Here is a 24418-nt window from a genome sequence, read left to right on the forward strand (position 1 = left end):
TCCCTCCAAGATGACTCCAGCACCGCTACCCTGCTGGTTCGACGATCCATCCACTGAAAGCACCCAACGAAAGTCATCCCCTTCAACTCGTGTCGCTTCAGACGAGAGCTCGACCACGAAATCTGCGAAGATCTGCCCCTTGATCGGACCTCGGGGCTCATACTTAATATCAAACTCCGACAGCTCTACCACCCACTTCACCATCCTTCCCGCAACGTCGGGCTTCTTCAAGACCTTCTGGATGGGGAGATCGGTCATCACCAGTATCGTGAAGCTATGGAAATAGTGACGCAACCTCCTCGCCGAAAATACCACAGCCAGCGCAGCCTTCTCCAGGGCCTGATATCTCGTTTCGGGGCCCTGCAGCACCTTACTAACAAAATAAATAGGCTTCTGAGCCTGATCTTGGTCCTGGGCGAGCACTGCACTCACCGCCCTCTCAGTTACAGCAAAATACAACCTGAGAGGGGTTCCCACCAGCGGTTTGCACAAAACTGGCGGGCTCGCCAGATACTCCTTAAGCTTGACGAAGGCTTCCTCACACTCCTTCGTCCAGGCAAACTTGTTATTGCGCCTTAAACACTAGAAATAGGGATGGCCCTTCTCTCCGCTAGCTGACACGAAGCGAGATAGGGCAGCCATCCGACCTGTAAGCTGTTGTACTTCCTTCACAGTGGTCGGGCTCCTCATCGCCAAGATGGCGGCACACTTATCCGGGTTGGCCTCTATTCCTCTTTCAGTTAAGAGGAAACCCAAAAACTTTCCAGCCTCCACGCCGAAGATGCACTTCTCCGGATTCAGCTTCAACCTAAACTTGGCGATCGTAGTGAACAATTCCTCCAAGTCCGCAACGTGCTTGCTTTTCTCTGGCGAGGTCACGACCATGTCATCCATATACGCTTGCACATTCCTTCCCAGCATTGGTGCAAGTACTCGATCCATCAACCTCTGGTACATGGCCCCCGCATTCTTCAGCCCAAACGGCATCACCTTGTAGCAGTAGCACGATCTCTCGGTCATGAAGGCAGTCTTCTCTTCATCCATGGGATGCATCTTGATCTGGTTATACCCCGAGAAGGCATCCAGGAAACTCAACAACTTGCACCCTGCAGCATTATCCACCAGGGCATCTATGCTTGGTAAAGGATATGAGTCCTTTGGACAAGCCTTATTCAGATAAGTGAAATCGACGCACATGCGTCATTTCCCATTACTCTTCTTCACCAGCACGACATTTGCCAGCCATTCAGGGTACTGGACTTCCCAGATGTGGCCTGCAGCGAGGAGTTTCTGTGTTTCGTCCCTGATCGCCTGCCTCCTCTCCTCGTTGAACTTTCTTCTCCTCTGCCGCACTGGTCTCACCAAGTTGTCCATCGCCAAATGATGGCACAAGAAGTCGGGATCGATCCCGGGCATGTCCGAAGCGGACCATGCAAATGCATCCAGATGCCGTTCTATCGCCTTAGCGATCTGGTCCTGGAGCTCGACCTCCAGGGATCTTCCCAGCTTGAAGATCTTTCCCCCGATCTCTCTCTCGAGCCACTGCTCGACGGGTTTTGGCCTGGTTTCTCTGGCGATCACCGCCCTGGCGATTCCCAGCTCCCTCGCTTCCTCAGGGCGATTCCTCGCCTCTTCTTCCTCCAGACCGGCGTTCCCCTCTCCCAGCTCAGCATCCACCATCTCCACGTCTCTTCCGGCGGTCTCTTCTGTCACCGTCGATCTGGGCTTCACACCAGGAGGCGGGGTGGTTGTCACGTAACTCACAGACCTTTTGTTTTTCAGGCTATTCTCATAGCACTTCTTCGCTTCTTTCTGGTCGGATTTGATGGTGATCACCACCCCCTCCATAGATGGCAACTTCACCTTCATGTGTCGGGTCGACGGTATAGCGCCTATCCTGTTGAGCGTGGGCCTTCCCAACAGAATGTTGTATGCTGAAGGAGCGTTCACGACAAGGTATTTGATTTTCTCTGTTCTCGAACCCGCCTCATCTGTAAACGTAGTCCTCAACTCAATGTACCCCCTGACCTCCACCTGGTCGCCAGCGAAACCATACAAACACCCTCCATAGGGTCTCAGCTGGTAAAGGGGTAGCTCCAACTGCGCGAAAGTCGGCCAGAACATCACGTCCGCCGAGCTTCCTTGGTCCACCAGAACCCTGTGGACCTTTCTTCCTGCTGTGATCAACGAGATGACTATGGGATCGTTGTCATGAGGCATAACGTCCCGAAGGTCTTGCTTGGTGAACGTAATGTCCACATCCGGCGAGTGGTCTTCAAACATATCCACCGTCATCACAGACCTCGCGTACCTCTTCCTCTGTGATGCGGTGCATCCACCACCTGAGAAACCCCCTACAACGGTGTGGATTTCCCCGTGTGTAGGCATCTCGTGCTGCTGAGCCTCTCCACCTGCTGGTAGGGAGCTCGACGCGCCCCCCGTCCTTCTATCCAGCAAATAGTCATTTAGGAACCCGCTCTTAACCAGATCGTCGAGCTGGTATCCTAAAGCCAAGCACGAATCCACGGTGTGGCCAAAGCCCTGGTGAAACTCACACCAGGCGTCTGGCTTTGGTCCCAGCACCTTGTCGCCCACCTTCTCGGGCGCTTTCAACCTAGCTGATATGTTGGAAATGGCGATCAGGTCCGCCAATCCCATGACAAACTTGTGCTTAGGCGGGCGATTGTACTCCCGGCGTGCTGGTTGAGGGCGTCCTTGGCCCCTGCCCTTGTTCTTCCTTGGATCATAAGGATGGCGAGTCCTCTGATCCCTTCTGGCCGCCGCTGTCTCCAGCACCCTCTGTGGCTGGATTCTGGTCTGGGCGCGCGGCCTAGCGGGAGCCACGCTTCCTCTCTTCTCGGCGACTTCACTCTCATCGGCGATGTGGGCCACCGCAAGTCGCCTAACCTCAGCAAACGTGGTGGGGTGGGCCCTGATCAATGCCTCGCAGAATGGTCCCGCAGCACGCCCTTTTTAAATGCGTAGACAAGCATTTCTTCATCTTTGGCCGGCGATCGGACCATCTGCGCCCCAAAACGATTCAGGTAGTCCCTGAGGGACTCTCCTTGATACTGCCTGATATCGAACAAATCATAAGACACCCTGGGCGGTGCCTTGTTCACGATGTACTGCTCGACGAAAATTTTCGAGAACTGTTGGAAGTTGGTTATGTGACCTGTAGGCAGGCTCACAAACCATTCCAGCGCCGTTCCCTGGAGTGTGCTTACAAACATCTTGCAGTACACGGCGTCTGATCCTCCTGACAGCATCATCTGCGTATGGAACGTGGTGAGATGAGCCTCAGGATCCTCCACGCCGGTAAAAATAGTCTTAACAGGTACCACACTCGCACGGATAGGCGTGTCGGTAATCGCCTGAGCGAAAGGCATAGGAAAAACACGAGGCGGCGTTGACGGCGCGACCTCTTCAGCAATAGGACGCCCTCGCTGCTCCTGAAGAGCTTGACGCAGCTCTTTAGTCACTTTGCTAAGCTCATCATTCCTGGCCCGAGAGGCGACCAGGTCCTCATGCATTCTCGCCTGTTCTATGCGCGAGGCTTCCACATTCGCCTGCAACGAACGCATAATCTCCACCATCTGCACCATGGTCATGGCGTCGGCGCCTTCAGCAGCAACGGGCGCAACTGGACTTGAACGGTTGCTTCTCATTTTTCTCATGAACACTTAGCAAATCTCAGAGATCGATGAACAACACCTCCTTCAGCGACGATCGATTCAGCGATCAATCGGTCAAAAATTCGCGAAACTCCGAAAGAAAACTCAAGAACACAGAAAACTCTCCACAGAAACCTGCGACTCCACCAGAAACCACCGCTTCTTCCACGAAAAACCAATACGAGCCAAAAAACTCAGATCTCACCAAACAAATCTCGCGTAAGCAGCAGAAAACTTCACCTCACCGAACAAAAACCCAAACGAACGGTGGAAAACGCGAAAACACCGAACAAAACCTAGATGAACGGCGAACAATGGTTGCACCAGCACACAACCACACAGAAAACTGCAAAAACCTCCAAGAACTCACGATGTGGATGGGAACAGGTTTTACACGACCCCACGGTGGGCGCCTGATGATCCTGCCTGTTGACCAGAATGTTGAAGCTTGCCTCGTGAAACTTGGATCGACGTGTGCGCCGCGTCAACCTCCGTCCTTCGCCGCGATCCACCTCAAGAACCTGCAAAAGAACAGAGCGGCGCCGCTGCGGCCGATCGCACTCCAACGCCCAAGTCAGTGACGGAACCACCAAATACTAAGAGTAACACTCAAGAACTCTCAAGGAACCGTGCAATGTTCTCTCTCACAGTATACTCAAGAACTCGCAAGCGTAAAGAAGACAATCTAAACGTGCGTACCTCAGAAGTTCGTTGGGAAACCCTTATATACCTGGGTACTTTCTCTCTCCTGGCAGTTACACACCTGGACACGTGGCTCACATCCAGCCGTACACGTGCCATCATCTGGAGCCTCCTTGACTTGGGCGCTGCTTCTGACTCTCCTTTGGCTAAGTTACTTATGCATGATACTACTCAGTGCATAGCTGTCCTGGAGTGCGATCTCTACTGGATTGGCGAGCTAGGGTGCCTTCGTACACACCTTCCCTGTGGTCTCGTCGGCCGCCTTCATAATCTGCACCACCTTCATCTTCGGCGATGTGCTTGCTCCAGCGATCTCTAATCACTTGGTCGCCTGAGTTTACATCTGGCGACTTCATCTTTAACCCGGTGACCGCCGGTTTTGGTGTGCTGGAGATCGAAGCACGCCAACTTAATAACTGGCGACTTCACGAGCCCCCCGACTTCCTTCCCTTCTGCCAACCTGGCGTCTCGTCAACACGCCTATACCGTAGCTTGATGCCACGTTATCACTTCCGACTACCAGGGCGGTACAATGACCATGCAGAAAGTTGTTACTGGGTCCCCACGTAATAACACATGGGTCCCCACTAACAGTATAAGAGTTTCTATGACTACCACATCATTGTAAAACCCACCCAATTATCATTAATACAATTCAACTATGTGTCATTTACACACAACATTCACTTCCACTTACAGGAATCCAAAAAAATATTTTAAAACAATGACCATGCAGGAAGTTATTCACGGGTCCCCACTTATTAACACAGGGTCCCCACTTAATGTATAAGGGTTTCTATGACAACCACATCATGGTAAAACGCACTCAATTAACATTCATACACTGCAACTATATGTCACTTACACACAACATTCACTTTAATTTACAGGAATCCAAAAAAATATTTTAAAACAATGACCATGCAAAAAGTTATTCTTGGGTCCCCACTTATTAACACATGGGTCCCCACTTATTAACACATGGGTCCCCACTTAGAGTATAAGGGTTTCTATGACCAACACATCATGGTAAAACCCACCCAATTAACATTAATATAGTCCAACTATGTGTCAGTTACACACAACATTCACTTCCATTTACATGAATTCAAAAAAATATTTTAAAACAATGACCATGCACAAAGTTATTCTTGGGTCCCTACTTATTAACACATGGGTCCCTACTTACAGTATAAGGGTTCCAATGACCACCACATCATGGTAAAACCAACCCAGTTAACATTAATACAGTCTAACTATGTGTCACTTACACACAACATTCACTTCGATTTACAGGTATCCATAAACATATTTTCAAACAATGACCATGCAGAAAGTTGTTACAGGGTCCCCACTTATTAACACTTTGGTCCCCACTTACAGTATAAGGGTTTCTATGACCACCACATCATGGGAAAACCCACCCAATTAAGATTAATACAGTTTAACCATGTGTCACTCCCACACAAAATTCACTTCCATTTACAGAAATCCAAAAAAATATTTTAAAACAATGACCATGAAGAGAGTTGTTATGGGGTCCCCACTTGTTAACACATGGGTCCTTACTTACAGTATAAGGTTTCCAATGACCAACACATCATGGTAAAACCCACCCAATTAACATTAATACAGTCCAACTATGTGTCACTTACACACAATATTCACTTCCATTTACAGGAATCCAAAAAAATATTTTAAAACAATGACCATGCAGAAAGTTATTCACGGGTCCCCACTTATTAACACAGGGGTCCCCACTTAATGTTTAAGGGTTCCAATGACCTCCACATCATGGTAAAACCCACCCAATTAATATTCATACACTGCAACTATGTCACACTTACACACAATATTCACTTCTATTTACAGGTATCCAAAAACATATTTTAAAACAATGACCATGCAGAAAGTTGTTCTTGGGTCCCCACTTATTAACACTTGGGTCCCCACTTACAGTATAAGGTTTTCTATGACCACCACATCATGGTAAAACCCACCCAATTAACATTAATACATTCCAACTATGTGTCACTTAAACACAACATTCACTTCCATTTACAGGAATCCAAAAAAATATTTTAAAACAATGACCATGTAGAAAGTTATTTACGGGTCCCCACTTATTAACACAAGGGTCCCCACTTACAGTATAAGGGTTTCTATGACCACCATATCATGGTAAAACCCACCCAATTAATGCAATTATGTATCACACACAACATTCACTTCCATTTACAGGAATCCAAAAAAATATTTTAAAACAATGACCATGCAGGAAGTTATTGACGGGTCCCCACTTATTAACACAGGGTCCCCACTTAATGTATAAGGGTTTCTATGATCACCAAATCATGGTAAAACCCACTCAATTAACATTCATACACGTCAACTATGTCTCACATACACACAACATTCACTTCCATTTTCAGAAATCCAAAAAAATATTTTAAAACGATGACCATGCAGAAAGTTGTTCTTGGGTCCCCACTTATTAACATATGGGTTCCCACTTACAGTATAAGGGTTCCAATGACCACCACATCATGGTAAAACCCACGCAATTAACATTAATACAATCCAACTATGTGTCACTTGCACACAACATTCACTTCCATTTACAGGAATCCAAAAAAATATTTTAAAACAATGACCATGCAAAAAGTTGTTCTTGGGTCCCCACTTATTAACACATGGGTCCCCACTTACAGTATAAGGGTTTCTATGACCACCACATCATGGTAAAACCCTCCCAATTAACATTAATACAGTCCAACTATGTGTCACTTACACACAAAATTCACTTCCATTTACAGGAATCCAAAACAATATTTTAAAACAAGGACCATGCAGAAAGTTGTTTTTGGGTCCCTACTTATTAACACATGTGTCCCCACTTAGAGTATAAGGGTTTCTATGACCACCACATCATGGTAAAACCCACCCAATTAACATTAATACAGTCCAACTATGTGTCACTTACACACAACATTCACTTCCATTTACAGGAATCCAAAAAAATATTTTATAACAATGACCATGCACATAGTTGTTCTTGGGTCACCACTTATTAACACATGGGTCTCCACTTACATTATAAGGGTTCCAATTAATTTATTAACAAAGACCTTCACATTCTTGTGCTCCAATGACAACTTTCTGCCCAAAATATGATATAAAACAATACTTAAACTAAATAAGTTAAATGAAATTGAGAATGCTTCCATTCATGAAATAAAAGTATCTTCACTGTTCACATCAGCTCATAATAACTAACATTTTTTTTGTTACAATTGAAAGTGTACAATTACATTCAAAATAAGTCCAATAAAAATCAAGGGCAATCTACTTCCAAATCTGTCAATACGGCTTTTCGTTGAACGTTAGACTCATGCAACGCCCACGAAAATAGCATCTTTTGACGAAAGCGTAGGAGCTCCTTCTAAATAATATATCATGGAATCAGTTTGCAATCACCAAACTATAAATAAAACGTGTTGTAGACGATCAACCTACAACATGCAATTTAACAACAATGATAAAGAAATCCAAACCAAATATATTCATAAGTATTCAAGAATGTATTCACAACACCTCCCCCGTCATTCTCCATTTTGACCTCCTCCTCCACAACCGACAATCCTAATGCAAAACACACATCATCATAAGTTGAAAATGGAACTATACTTTTTCTAATCCTAAATGCTTCCTTATCGGTTGCCCATCTACTTAATAGTTCTCTCCTGAGGCTGTTAGAAATCTCCAACACTTTGTCCATTTCAAGCATCCACTTAAATGAAGTTTGTTTAATCCTTTCTTGTTAAAACCTACTAAGTTTATGGTTGACATCAACAATATATTGAGTCAGCACATTGTGCCTAACTCGTACCTGCAACATCAGAACATAAACAAATAACAACAACTTTATTTATTCAACCATGTCAATTCACAAAATATTCAACTATTAGGAACAAAATGTAAAATTAGTACCTTCATATCAGCTTTTGCATGAGGGACAGAATTCTTGGACCGTGAAGTTTCCATTCTCTAAACCTTCAAAAAACCAATGACCACCACATCATGTTAAAACCCACCCAATTAACATTAATACAGTCCAACTATGTGTCACTTACACACAACATTCAGTTCCACTTACAGAAATCCAATTTTTTTTTTTTTGAAAACAATGACCATGCAAAAAATTATTCTTGGGTCCCCACTTACAGTATCAGGGTTCCAATAACCGCCACATCATGTTAAAACCCACCCAATTAACATTAATACAGTCCAACTATGTGTCACTTACACACAACATGCAGTTCCACTTACAGGAATGCAAAAACAAAATTGAAGACAATAACCATGCAGAAAGTTATTCATGGGTCCCCACTTATTAACACATGGGTCCCCACTTACATTATAAGGGTTCCAATGACCATCACATCATGCTAAAACCCACCTAATTAACATTAATATCATCCAACTATGTCTAAACTACATACAACAATCAGTTCCAGTTCCTGGAATCCAAAAACAAAATTTAAGACAATGACCATGCATAAAGTTATTCATGGGTCTCCACTTATTAACACATGGGTCCCCACTTACACTATAAGGGTTCCAATGACCACCACATCATGCTAAAACCCACCCAATTAACATTCATACCATCCAACTATGTCTAAAATACAGACAACAATCAGTTCCAGTTCCTGGAATCCAAAAACAAAATTTAAGACAATGACCATGCAGAAACTAATTCATGGGTCCCCACTTATTAACACATGGGTCCCCACTTACACTATAAGGGTTCCAATGACCACCACATCATGCTAAAACCCACCCAATTAAAATTCATATCATCCAAATATGTCTAAACTACACACAACATTCATTTCCAGTTCCAGGAATCCAAAAACAAAATTGAAGAGAAAGACCATGCAGAAAGTTACTCAAGGGTCCCCAATTATTAACACATGGGTCCCCACTTACACTAAAGGGGTTACAATGACCACCACATCATGCCAAACCCCACCCACTTACACTATAAGGGTAAATATGAACAGTGTAAAATAGACACAATTGAAGTCCCAATGTTAAAAAACTTAAAACAATAATATAAACCTATATATATATATATATATGATACCCCAAACAATTTTTGCAAACAACACACAAAAATGACTATCATAATCCTAACTTTGAGGTAAATCTTCCTTTTTATTTAATCTTCGTTGATTTCAAATTAAGAAAAATTAATTTGTGTGAATGTTTCCCATTCAGAACCAAACCAACATACACTTCTTCTAATAAAGTTTTCTCCATACAAACAGGAATCATATCTCTATATCAATCTCGCTAGTAAGAAATTATTTGTGAAAGATTGTCAGGAGGACTTTACAGAATTAGAAAAGTGGCATCAATTGGCACTTGTCTTTAGCTCATCAAACAGGACAACATACAGTTACAAATGGGAGTAATCAAGCCAATAAAAAAATCCCAATACAAAAGGTTTTGAGACATCCAAGCAATTAGTAAGCAGTATCATCAGAAAAGTAGCATCAATTGGCACTTGTCTTCAGCTCATCAAACAGGGCAACATACACTTACAAATGGGAGCAATCAACTTAACACATATAATTCTGAAAAAAAGAAAGCATATAATTCTGAAAAATGCCAGAAAAACCAAAATAAAGACACTTACCTCGCACACGTCCAAGTACGTCTCTGTCTTCACCGTCCAAGTACGTCTCTGTCGTCATCGTTTCGCACCTTTGTCGTTCGTCTCTCTCTCTACGATGCTATGCTTGCGGGGATTTTCAAATTGAAACCCTTTTCAAATTGGAGTGTTTCCCTTTTCACAATTACAGAAACTGCCCATGCAACGTTGCCCTTTTCGGAATTACCAAAACTGCCCATGCCACATCATCAATTAATCCATGTCAGCAGGTGTAATTTGGAGCAAGCACTTTTGGTGTGTCAAATAATCATTTTCGATATTTATATGTGGTTTGATATCGGGTGACATAATAGGCCTAACGAACTCTTGTTAAGATAGACTCTAAAAGGTTCTAATACCATCTTAAAAATTGGACTTTAAGCATAACTCAACCTTACAAAATTGGCGTGTAAGGTGAGATTTGCATCCACTTATAAACTTTGAATTGACCTTATCTCTACTCGACGTGGGATCCCCAATAATTTTAAAATAAAAAGTGAAAGTAAGAAAAATCTTACTGAATACTAAGAGTCGGAGCTCTGATACCAACTAATGAGAAAAGAAAAGGGGATCGTTGATGGAGGACCATCCAACCACCACATCTTTGGCTAAGAGGAGTGGACAAGATGAAGTCTCATAGAGGAAGAACCAACACGTGAAAGAAGAATATTAAAAATATTTTTCTTCTCTTTGTAAAAATGTATAGGAGTAACATTATGTGAAAAAATAGAAGTAGAAAATTGTATATAAATAGTATGTTTCTCTTGTAAAAAATAAAAGCATAAATGAACTTATTTGGGCCTAATCAGGGTTTGATTTGGGGTCAAAAACTTAATTTATGGATTTAACAGACAACTCTCTTCATTAGAGAAGTAAAAACCCTAATTGAATAAACCAAGAGAGTCACGCGATCCACCACATAAACCACATGGCCATACAAGTATCCTAGGCGCATGGAGGTATATAAATACATGAAGAAGCCTTGAATTAAGAATTACATACAGTCAAAATCCGTATGTAAAAGTTTATTTTTTAAATTTTTCATTTATCTCTATCTATATTAAGGCATTCTGCACCGGCTAGGACTCGAACCCAAACCCCAAATAATATTACAAGCAAACTGCAACAGCCAAGATTCGAACCCAAGTCTTTCCAGTGACTGGAGGAAGCATTGACCACTAGACCAGACAAGTTCTTTGATCATATTATCATTTTTATTATACTTATACATATTAATATAATTATTATTAATAATAATAATAAAATAAATTATATTTATATTATTAATATTATAATTAATATTATTATTAATATTATTAATATTATTATTAATATTATTAGTATTAATATTCATATTATTATTAATATTTATTAATATTATTAGTATTAATATTCATATTATTAATATTATATTCATATTATTAATATTAATTTTGATATAAATATACATTTAGATATTTATTGTGTGTGTATAGTAGTTTTATTTGACTTGAGTAATATTACTTTTATCCGGATATAGATAGATAGAGAGAAAAAGGAAGAAATTATATAATATTAATATAACTTTAATACTATAAATACATATATATTGATTAATATATTTCTTTATTTAATCATTAATTTTTTAAAACTCATGGTTAAATTTAAATTTACTTTCATATTATATATATATATATTAATATAAAATTATTTGATATCTTATTTTCAAATATAGGTTATTATAGGTAGTTGTGAAGTTTTTGTTAGATGGCTATATAGGTGCTTGTATCTTACACTTCTTTTCTGATTTGAGATTCTTGTATAAGGATTGAAATATCCTTAAAATGTTTCTTTTAATGAACTTAATTAAGTCAATATGATCGTAAAATAATAATTAATATGATAGTTGATTTTAATGTAATAGGTAATATGATGACTATGAGTATGACATATATTAAATGTGATTCATACTAATAGATAATATAATAAATTATGTTTAGATTCAAGTAGATTATAGATAAATTAAATGTGATTCATATGTTAATATTGTTAGTATCATTAATATTGTTAGTATTATTAATATTGTCAGTATTATTAATATTATTAATATTGTCAGTATTATTAATATTATTAATATTGTCAGTATTATTAATATTATTAATATTGTCAGTATTATTAATATTATTAATATTGTCAGTATTATTAATATTATTAATATTGTCAGTATTATTAATATTATTAATATTGTCAGTATTATTAATATTATTAATATTGTCAGTATTATTAATATTGTTAGTATTATTAATAATAATAAGTATAATAAAAATCACAATAAAACTAAAGAATTTGCTTGGTGTAGTGGTTAAATTTTATTTGGTTGCTGAAGGAACCTGGCTTCGAATCCCATTTTCTCTGCTAATTTTATTTTATGTGCATACATAGAAAGTGATGCATGAACATATAAGAGAAAAAAGTGAGAGTGATTATATAATTAATATTGTATTTTAAAAATCACGTTTATTAAAAATAAAGATTTTATTTTTTAATTTTCACAAATTATTTATTATATTTTTTTTACTCTTGAATATATTCAAAATAAAAGAAATTACAATGTTTTATTTGATATTTACTTACAATTTTATCAAACTAAATGAAAAAAAATATTTTCCTAATTTAATTCCTTTTTAAATATATATTTCTAAATTTAATTGTTTGTAGTGTTTATTTTTTAAATTAGTTCTATTTTATTTTCTTTAATTCGGACTCGTTGAGTGAGAGTTAAAAAGTAAGAAAACTACTTAGTGCTATTTGCTACATGTCTTTAAAACATCACTCTTCATTATGTTTTATCCTTTTTTTCCCCTTGCAAGTGTAATTTATGTTACATAATATATACATTTTACTCAAATTTCAATGCCTGTAAATGATCTATACTTACATCATAATAGAGTAAAATTGACACAATTTATTCAATGATAAAATATTTATATGTAAATTTAAAATATATTAAACACATAAAAATGTAATATATCAATAAAAGTTATGCTAAATGTTTTATTTGTTTTTAAGTAATTTGGAAGGGCCACTTCATTTCTCTTAACATTTCTAACAGTTTTTATACTAGATCAGTCTTCTGGTTTTCTCCTCAAGCGTAAATGAAAGTAGTAGTACAATTCAAAGGTGTAAAGGGCAAAACAATGTCCAAGAATTCCAAATAAGCATAACCCAAGGACAAACAATGTCCTAAAAATGACTAAATTATTTTGAAAAAAAATATATATTTAGATAAATTTGTCTTGTACTCTTTCCATGATGGATTACTCCCCATATCATCTATCATTCTTGAATCTAAAGTATGAAAAATGCTCCCCTTCAAAAAACATTCAACATTATTGTTCCTTTTTCTGCTAGCTAACTCTTATCTTGCGAACATAATATTTTCATATAGTCAATGTCCTAATATCTCCTAATAAAATTCTCTTGCCAATTGTGCATCAACTTGAGATCTGGTTGTCAATCATCTTGTTCTGGCTATCACTTTGAGCACACCAAAAGATACTTATCCATCTTATTGTAAGGTGATTTTTTTTTTTAATTTTGAATGTTGAAATTCTATTGTTGCTAGTACTTGTCTTCCATGCCATATAAACCTCACAAGTCGCATCAAATTGATGGAAAAAACACATGCGAAAACAACATATAATCACGAATCAACTGTAGAAAATAAACAACACTAGATTTAACGTGGTTCGGTCGCCAACTGCAACCTACATCCACACGGACAACTATTAAATTTTCATTTCTGTCTTTTGCACACCAATTACAAGTACAATGATTTCTTTAAATAGAGATTATAAAAGGGACACCACGATTAAGTTCACTCACTAAACATGGTGTCAGTCAGCCCAACCCAATTGGTTCTGACTTCATACCCAACACAAATGTCATAGCATATCCACGAAGAAATGGTAAAAAATGAATCCTGAAGGTTTGGTACTCAGTGGGTGTCTCAATTTGTCGATTGGAACCGGTGGGGTAATTCTTTTAATTGTCGCGTTAGGATTGTGTTCTTGATGCTTATGTTTCTTTTTGGTATTTTTCATATTGTCACATGTGGGTATTAGTGATTTGTGTTTATGTTTTCTGGTTTTATTAGAGACGCATTTGTAGATAGGAACCAAAGTGAGTGAAAATCGAAAACTTTTTGTTAAAACCACAAGAGTGTTAACAATTGACTCAAAGCAAAAATTGATTTTCGCATTTGATGATAATAGCAAAACTACTGTGGGTACTAACATATTAGTGGACTTATAGTAGTGGACTTAGAGCGATGGACTTAGGGTTGTTTCTTCCTGCACCTTCATATATTCTTCTCTCACCTTCATCAATTTTCATATTTTCAAAAGTAGTTCTCTTTAATATTTTGGATTATGAAATCTGAAAGTCATTTATCAAAATTCATAATTAGTTTCTGAATTACATAATTTGGAAGTCTTTTTTCAGATGCATGATTAGTTTCTGGATTATGTAATCCAGAAGTCCTTTTTAGCTTCCGGACTACATAATTCAGAAGTCTCTTTTCAAATGTGTGTTCAGATTACATAATCCGAAAACTACTCTATAGGAGTGAGTGACATAAGAAGGATAGAAAGATATTTTCACGTTATATATGGGGTGACAAAATACCTATGGAGGAAGCAATGAGAATAAACCCAAATGGATTGCAAATAAACCAATTCTATTCCGTGAATAGATTCTCTATTTTCATCTGACATTGTTGTTGATTATTGGTATTTTGGTCTCATTAACTTTCTGTTTTCATATTACTAGTTTGTTATTTTGTTTCCACGTAAAAACACAATGATTTGAATTGTGAGCCCACATAATATTTAAGTCTCAGTATGAAATGAATAAAGCAGGAAAGAAATAGTTGATACCAGTAGGTCGTCTACGTGACAAATTGTGCAAGTAGGTCTTCTGTGAATATAATATTTGTTGTTCAGTGTCAATTATCCTCTTTTATCTTTTAAGGTTACACAATATCTAAGAAACGGATAAAATACAAAGTTCATCCCATAATTCAACAATTTATATTAATATAAATTTGTTATATTAATTTTATATTCTTTTCTCAATAAATTACAGTATAAACTTATAACTTTTTTATCGGCAGTATAAACTTATAATAATATTTAAAAAATATAAATACACGTAAATTTATAAAATTAGTTTGTATAATACTATAAGCATAACGCGAGCAACAATAAACAAGCAAATTAATAAGCTTAAAAAGGGAAGAAGCTTATTGTGTTACAACTTTAAAGTACAAATTACATTTGATGGAAACTTAAAAGTGAGACTTTATTTACTCTTCCATTTCATGAATAATTTCCAACTCGAAATTCTGGTGTCTTGTTGGAACAACTGCATTTGTTTTCGAAGAACCGGTCTTATCAAAAGGAGTAGGGGGTGCAATTAACTTCTCTCCATCTCCTTCAAGCATCTGTACCACAGTTTTCATGGATGGACGATCCACTGGGTTCCACTGAATACACCAAAGTCCTATAATGGCAAGTTTCCTTGCAACTTTAACATCTTCTTCCTTCTCAATTGTAACTTCTACATCTCGGGCTTCCACCAAATTATGGATCCACTCAGGGTACAGAACTTGGAAACTTTCCTCTACTGACATATTTGTATTCTTTCTTCCTCCCACCATCTCCAGGAGCAACATTCCATAACTGTAAATGTCAGACTTATAAGATACATTGCCAAAGTTTCTTGAGAAAACTTCAGGGGCAATGTAGCCTAAGGTTCCCCTGGCTGCAGTCACAGACACAGTACTTTGATTTTTAGGACACAATTTAGCAAGTCCAAAATCAGTGATCTTTGGATTGAAGTGGTCATCTATTAAAACATTGTGAGGATTGATGTCAAAGTGAAGTATTCTATGATCACAGCCCAGATGGAGATACTCAATCCCTTTGGCAACACCAAGAGCAATTTGTTGCAACTTCTCCCAACCAAGGAAAACATCCTTGTTGTCGGGTGGAACCAAAAATCTCTGCAGTGACCCATTTGGGAAGAAATCATAGACAAGAGCACGGTGGAATCCATCTGCACAGAATCCAAGCAAGCGAACAACATTAACATGATGAATTTTGCCCATGGTTCCCACTTCGTTTGTGAAATCCTTTCCATCTCCAACTGCGTCGTTGAGTATCTTCACAGCAACGAGAATATCACGGGAGAGTATTCCCTTGAACACTGCTCCATGAGCTCCTTCTCCTAAACTCTCACTAAACCCATTTGTGATTCTCTTAATGTCAGCGTAAGTGAATCTGGTAGGCTTCATTGCCCTGTAATCCTCCAAGAATTTCTCTATCCGAGCTTGGTCTTCTCCTTTCATCTTATAATGCTCATACACATGAAACAAAACCTTGGCCAGTAGCAGCACAAGAATGAAACCACCTATTCCCCCTGTTGGTGTTTCTTCTGTTAGACACATTATAAAAAAGAACCAAAAACAGAGAAAGAAAACGGGGAAACAAGGATACGCCACATACCTGCAGCAATAAGTATAATAGTTGATGTTGGAAGCCCGTTTGAGGGGCAAACGAAACATTCAATTTCAGTTTGGGTGCCATTCTTGTATTTACATTTACTTCCTTTTGCTGCGCAGGAACTGCAATTGGGGTTGGTCCATTCCGCAACCACGATGTTCTTGAACTCATCGTTTACAGACCACTGGACGGAGTAAACATCACTCAACTTTGTGCAAGATATTATCTCAGAATCAAGAAAGTCACTTTCAGATCCAAGTTGCAAAATTGGGCATGACATTGAGTTGCAGCGGAAGAAGGAAACATTCCGATCTTGAAATGATTGGAATTTAAATGGAGAAATAGAGGAATTGCCGAGCTTTATGAGTTCCCTGGGAAAGCAATTTTGAGGGTCGTAGAGTTGGATCTGCTGTGACTTGTAATCTATGTTTTTTACAAACAATTTTATTGGAACAGAAGGTAGATCCAGCACAGTCTCATCTGCATCCGTACACAACAGACCGAACCCACGAGGATAGCCCGTGGTGTGATTCAACACGCTATTTCTGAGGTAAAATGGGAATTGAATGTGAACGCGGCCACACTTTTCCCTGCACCCACTTTTGCATATGGCAGGCTTCCATAGCAGAAACAACACCGTCAATAGAAGAAAGAGATTTTGAAAATTTAGCATCGAGTGTTCGGAGAAAATTTAGATATGCTTTGCGCATCATTAAGCTTATCTTTAAAGTGTGCGCAAGTTGGACAAGGAGATGATAGCCGCCAGTAGTAACTGCAACTGCGATTCCGCGTTGGAAGTGATAAGGGGGAGACTTGTAACCAAGAGGACTTTGACCATTTTAATATAAAAAAGAAGAAATATATATATATATATATATATATATATATATAAAAATATATGTTTTTTATTAGAACTCAACAAGAATCAACCGTTCAAGGTAGTTTTGAAGAGATTTTGAGAAAATTGAACTTTGGTTAAATTGAATCCTTGATATGAGTTATCGTCTACTATGAAGATGAAGTAATGTTTATTGTTGACGTCTAATAAGAACAATAATAGGATCATTTAGACACATAACCAAGTACTAAGATGAATGTCTACGTGAGGGAGATGAAATAACATCTAACGCCATGGTTAGTGTGAGCGTCCCGTCCACAAGTGCTTAGGTACTCTCGTAAGAGATTCTGAAGAATGTCTAAGCTTGGAAAAGAGAATCCTAATTTGGATTCCAATTACACCAAGAAAAAAGAACAACTATAGAGAATGTTATACACTCGTTTGCTTATTTATATATGTTTTGATTAAGATATCATAGTCAATCATCTCATAAAATCCGCTAATTAAATCTCAAATTGTCCCAACAATTATGCTAATCAAATTCCGAAACTAAGCATCCCACAAATATGCTAATCAAATCCCAAAACTAAACGTTCCAACAAATTTGATAATCAGATCCCAAAACGTTAGGATGTAATAATACCCCTCCCACAACAATATTCTTTCCCTAAAAAATGGAATAAAGGGTACTTCTTCTTCAAATCGTAGTAGAACTCCCATGTTGCGCCTTCAGAGAGTTGGTGCTTCCATTTCACCAAAACTTTTATAACGACCATTCCTCTCTCTTGACTATCACTCGGTTTCAAGCTCTTTCTCTTCTAGCCTTTCCTTCGTTTGATAAGGCAGTTAAATCGAAACCACCTTCATACCTACATGTTTCTTTAGTTGTGATACATGGAAAACGTTGTGAACCTTAGAATTCACTAGTAGTTCTAGTTTGTAAGCCACTTCTCTTACCATGTCCAAAATCTTGTAAGGACCAAAATACTTAGGGCTTAGTTTATCATGTGGTATCAAGTTAACTGAAATCTTCTTCTAAGCTTGCAACATAACATAAACTATGTCACCAATTTCAAAACATCTCTCTGATCTTCGTTTAACCACCAGTTGTTTCATCCTCTCTTGTGCCTATTTTAAATGGAACTTTAGGACTTTCAACATTTCTTCTCTCTTGATAAGGCTTCAATCTACCAATTCAATGTTGGATTCCCTTGGTAAATACGAAGAGGAGGAGGTTGTCCATATAATTTCTTAAGGAGTAGCCTTTATAGTTGTATGGAATGTGGTGTTATACTGTCATTCTACAAGAGGAAGCCATTGCACCCATTTGTGCGTGAGTCAACACACATACACCTCAAATAGGTTTCTAAGCACATATTTACAACTTCAGTTTGTCCATCTGTTTGGGGGTGATAACTTGTGGAAAGTTGAATTTGCACCCCTTGTACTGCCATAAATTTATGCCATAATTGGCTTTAAAAAAACAAATATCTATCACAGGTTATGGTTTCCAAAAATCCATGTAACTTGGGACACGCTGTCCATAAATTCTTGAGCTACATTCCATGTATTATACGGTGAGTTAAGTGATGACTTTTTACGACAAGTGCACCTCGTTGTTAGAAGTAATAATTTGTGCCTAAGGACGGATATCGATCCCACAAGGAACAGTTGAATTATCAAGTACAATATTCGCTAAATATAAAACATAACAATAAAAGGTTGGTTTTAAAATTGTTATAATGGCAAGAATTAATAAGAAAAAAAATCAAAAAGTTGTTGCTTCAATTGGAGAAATAGGAATTAGATTTCATCTTTCTCACTCTCATGTATTTTGATTAGCATGGTAACATTATGTTCTTTGATTGAAATTGATGCCCGTATAAAATTCATTTATATCGATTCCTCGCATATAAAATTATTAAGATTGTTTCCTAAATATCGATCCCTCGCCTATTTATAAAAACAACTTAGAATCAAGCTCAAACGTTAATAGCAATTAACATTTCAAATCTATTCCTAACACTCAGACGTTAGAACCCTAAAAATACTTTCCGGTCAGATTTAAGATTCTCAAACATGTCACAACTATTTAGAAACAAAAAAAAACAATACCAATAATCAATCAAGAACATAATATTATATCATATGTAAATATCACCTCAATACATAAGAGATTGAACATATCACTCCCAAATCCACAAGGTAGAATTAGTCACACATCTTCTAACACCTTATATTCTTTCAATTGGGTTACAAGTCACTCAATGGTGTTTTCCCCTCAATCTTGCACCCTAGGGTTGTGCCTCAAGCACCCTATTTAACCTAATTTACTAGGGTTAGGTGACTTCTTGCGTCGCACGAATGGACTCATTTGAAACATAAAAAGGCCCAATATCTTTGACGTTATCTCGCTCAAGCGAGATTTTACTCGCTTGAGCGAGATCCACTTGTGGCAATCTTGGCTTTTTACGAATTTGGACAACTTTAGTGAGTGTTGATGTATTCCAACTTTCTCTTTTTAGCTTTGTATATTTTCCTTTTGCCCAATTATCTCCATTCTTCCCTAGAAACCTGAAATTAACACAATTTTAGGAATAAATGTTCTTATTTAAATTAAAATCATAAAATATGTAAAAAGGTATAATTTCATAAATTAGGGGTTATTTTATACTTATTTTAGCAATTAATACCCATAAGCGCCTATATTTTAATATGAAATATTACTGAAATTAGGCACTTATCATTATTAAGGCCATAAATGAGCAGTTTTACTTAGTTTGTCTACCACCACAAAGATGACTTGTTTAACATCTGAATTCAATAAGCCTTTTATGAAATCCATGACGATGTGCTGCCAAATGGTTTGTGAAATGAGTAAAGGTTGTAGAACGCCTAGGTTAGTCATTGTGTCATATTTATTTTAATGACACACAAAACACCTCTAGATGAAGTGTTTAATGTCTCTATTCAGTCCTTTCCAATAAACCTATGCTTTCATCCTTTTAATTGTTGTGTTCATACCCGAATGAGCCCGTTCTGCTAATGCATGTAGCCACTGCAAAATCTTCTTTCTCAACAACAAATCAGTCCCTAGCACCAGTCTCATTTTCTCCTTAGCTCATGTCCCTTTATGTAATGTTTATATGAGTTGGTGTTCTCCTGTAATTCTATTATGAGCTTTTGCAAATGAATATTTGTAATCCACGATTGTTGTATCTCATTTAGTAAATCAGATTGTATTTATAAAGTAATAAGACCTCTAGATTCCATTAAGTCCCTTCGAGAGAGTGCATCAACCACAACATTATCCTTTCCCTTTCAAATTCCATAAGCTTGACCAACCACTATTGAAAATTTGTGGTCTATCTCTTATCTAAAATGTATTTAAGGTTGTAATGGTATGTTCTGATAGTAAAATGGCGATTCAATAGGTAATGTCTCCATTTTTGCACCGCATAGACTACTCCCACAAGCTTTTTCTCATATGTTGAATAAAATTGTTTTTAAGGTTAAAAATTCTACTAATAAAGGTAATGGAATGGTGGTCTTTCATCAATACTACTCACACGCCTTTCCATGAAGTGTCTACCTCCACCACAAAGACCTTTGGAAAATTAGACAGTCCCAAAACTGGAGTACTGCTCATCATCTTCTTTAAGTCTTCACAGGCTCTTTTAGTCTTTTCACACCAAATGAAATTTTCTTTCTTTAGCATACCCACGTACAAATCGTCTATAGTAACCAGTTAAGCCTAAAAACCCTCTCAACTATTTCAAGGTTTGTAGTACAGGCTAACCTACAATGGCAACAACTTTGCAGGGTTCTGTACAAACTTCCTATTCATTAATAATATGGCTTAAGTACTCCAATTCTGGGACAACAAAATAGCATTTAGATCTTTTGGCAAAAAGAGAAGGGTTTCATAGAGTCTACAACACTTCTCTTAGGTGTTGTATGTGCTCTGTTAAGTTTTTGCAATTAGATGTTTGAAAGTCTTATCAATGACTTCCTTTATAACTCTCATCTCCCTCTCCCATGCTTGGGGATATTGTTGTTGGTTGTCCTTCACATTAAACTTTTTAATTTTTGACTTGGGAACCTTTTTCTGAAGTTGGAGTACAAATGTCGAACACAAAAGTGTTGGACTGCTTCAAGTATCAACAGTTGAATGGCAGGCAACAAACCCTGTAAAAAGTCATATATACAATAGTTAAATGAAAAATATACACAAACAAAGTCAACAATGGATAGAAAGAATATCCTCATCATTATTTTCAACTTCATCCATGTTGTCTAACTGTTTTGATTCCCAATCATTATCTAACAACCCTCTATCATGCACAACTCTACCTTCACTTTCATCATCATCATCATCACCCAAATTCTACAAATCAACTACAGAATTTGGTTCATAACCTTCTATGGGATTATTTGCCTGCCTTATACTTGTGCGCCTCTGCCTACTGTTAGTAGCCCTTAACTCTTCAACCTTAACAAATGTCTCACCCTAACCCTTACATTTATTATTATCGGTCTCACTCTGAACTTCAAGTTCACGTTCAATAAATTCAACTTCCCTTAACCAAGAAGAATCTTCTGACACATGCCCACCATCATCATCACCTTCTTCCTCCCCATCATCACATCTCTCCTCCTCAACAACCAATACCCTTACCACCATCACCTTTCTTACCACCAATAGCTTCAACATCAGGTTCCATAGCATCATGTTCACCAATATCCTGACAAATATCCTCACCATCACCTTCCTCCTCATTATCGTCACCAACATCACCTTCCTTACCACCATCATCCTCACCCTCACCCTCAACCCCAACCTCTCATGAACCGTCACCTAAGCCCTCCATAACTTCTGCCTCTGATATACCGTGCACTAAAATATAAGTTAACATCAAAATATTTATTTGCAGCTTTGAAGATATCTATTGTACCACCATCATCAACCACAAGTTGCAATCTATCTTCCAACACTGAACAACCTCTACGTGAATAACACATCAGTTCAATTATTGAAAAGCCAATCTCCTTTACAATGCCAACTATTTCAATGTAACTTCATCTATCATAGTAACATGACCATGTTGACATATCACCACCAACATATCTCATCACTCTGTCACCATCAGAAAATCTCTCACTATGGTGGACCACAAGATAACAAACACCTTCATACATGATAACAAATTTATAAAAGGTATCCCTGTAAAATATACATATGGACATAAATACCAAACAAATTACAAACTAATCCTTCAATTAATTGTCAAAAAACAAATGTTGGACCACACACAATTTTTTTTTGCACATGGTGGGACCCTACATAATAAACTACTGTAAATGTTCCCTTAGAGTAATCAAATACAGGACATACAACATATAAAATAAAACAATCAATTAAACAACATTTGAGACCCACCAATTGATGAACCAACACAATGTAAATGAAAAAGACCTAACCTTAGAAAGGACCAAAAACCACCACTGCACCATAATTGAAATCCAAAATGGAAAAATCGCCCAAATTTCACAATTCACCAAATCACCCAAATCGCATAGTTCACCAAATTGCCCAAATTACAATTCACCAAATTGCCCAAACTCACTGATTGCAATTAAAAAATCCTAACCCCAATGTATTCAACTTTACTAATCTGCCAACCCCTCCACTTGTCACCTCACACAACATCCAACTCCATGTGTCTCGCAATTCACAGTCCACATCTACAATTCTCTGTGCCATATCAGCAGAACTTGACGTCGTTGGGGGGAAGTTAATAGAAAGGATCAATTTGGGTACTTTTTAAAAAACAAAGGGACCAACTTGATTTTTTAAAAACTACTATAGTAAATTGAATATTGACCCCAAATGTAGGAACCAAAAAGGTAATTATACCTTCTTAGATGGTCTGTTAGAGAATTGTCTATAGACAGTCTAGTCTTCACTCTATGTTACCTTTTGTTTCGTTTTAAATTCCAATTTCTCCTTGATAATTTCTGAAAGAAAGAAAATAATATAATTGTTCTTACATAATTGTTTACTCCTCATACAAATCTAGATTGACCCTATACCATATTAGAGGAAACTTAACTTTATTTTGAGAATCTAATGCGACTAAAGGTTATATCATGTTGCCACTTTGTTTCTATGTTTTGGCTTCTTTTTTTTTGCAATGTATGGGAAAGGTTATTTCATACAAATTCACAAACACTCAATAATATTGTCTTCATAAAATAAAGGGAGTTTGTTGAAATTGTTGGTGTTGCAATATCTAATGAATCCACTCTTAAAGGATTCTTAAAGATTGAAGACTTAGTGGTATATATAATGTGTATGTGTGTGTTGTGTCTTTTTAATTTGTATGTTTTTCTTCTCTGATATTAGTTTGATCTTTATAAGTGCATAAGAAAGCTTATTTAAATATTTTTTAGAACTTATAGTGGCTAAAGGATAATTTTAATTGATTAAGTTATAGTTTAATCTTCTAAAATGCTTTAATCCTAAGTCTTAAAATACTGCAATGGATATTTTAGTTGATTACAATGTCGATTATTACCTAAAACCATTAGTAGGTATGGCATGGTAGGATGTTTTAAATGTTAAAATGAGTTTTTAATATATTGAAATGTCTTGTACTCAGAAGGATCTTTATGAATCAATTTTAATATATAGGAATAGTGATTTAATCCATTCTTTTCATTAATAAGTGAAATCAATAGATTAAAATGCAATTTTAATTCGTTAAATTAACATGATAAATTCTATATAACTCTCATTCTTAGAGCTTTTTTTAATACATTTTTTGAAGTTTGAAATTTTAGAATACCTTTACATCTGAAAGAGTTAATCTGTTGAGTCTAAAAGTGTTTTCTTGGAGGTTTCTTTTTTTTATAAAAGTTTTCATGTTAGGCATCACTATGC

The 24418-nt window shown here is 37.3% G+C and overlaps 1 protein-coding gene across 1 annotated transcript; it reads right to left on the reverse strand.

The window, feature by feature from the left end:
- Nucleotides 1-15290: 15290 nt before the first annotated feature.
- On the reverse strand, nucleotides 15291-17485 carry LOC137813559 (rust resistance kinase Lr10). The gene is made up of 2 exons (XM_068615889.2): nucleotides 16641-17485; nucleotides 15291-16554 (listed from the first exon to the last, which is right to left on the reverse strand). The coding sequence occupies exons 1-2, from the start codon at nucleotides 17308-17310 to the stop codon at nucleotides 15440-15442; spliced, it is 1785 nt and encodes a 594-aa protein (XP_068471990.2). The 5' UTR covers nucleotides 17311-17485; the 3' UTR covers nucleotides 15291-15439.
- Nucleotides 17486-24418: the final 6933 nt, after the last annotated feature.

Source organism: Phaseolus vulgaris, chromosome 1 (genome assembly GCF_051622355.1).
Source record: "Phaseolus vulgaris cultivar YP4 chromosome 1, ASM5162235v1, whole genome shotgun sequence".
Lineage (NCBI taxonomy): Eukaryota > Viridiplantae > Streptophyta > Magnoliopsida > Fabales > Fabaceae > Phaseolus > Phaseolus vulgaris.

What these genes read in the sequence shown, in the direction of transcription:
- LOC137813559 (XM_068615889.2), bottom strand. Translation starts at nt 17,310, where the DNA reads ATGCTAAATTTTCAAAATCTCTTTCTTCTATTGACGGTGTTGTTTCTG. An exon ending in TATTATACTTATTGCTGCAG is followed by an intron (nt 16,555 to 16,640) that starts GTATGTGGCGTA and finishes AAACACCAACAG; the next exon opens with GGGGAATAGGTGGTTTCATT.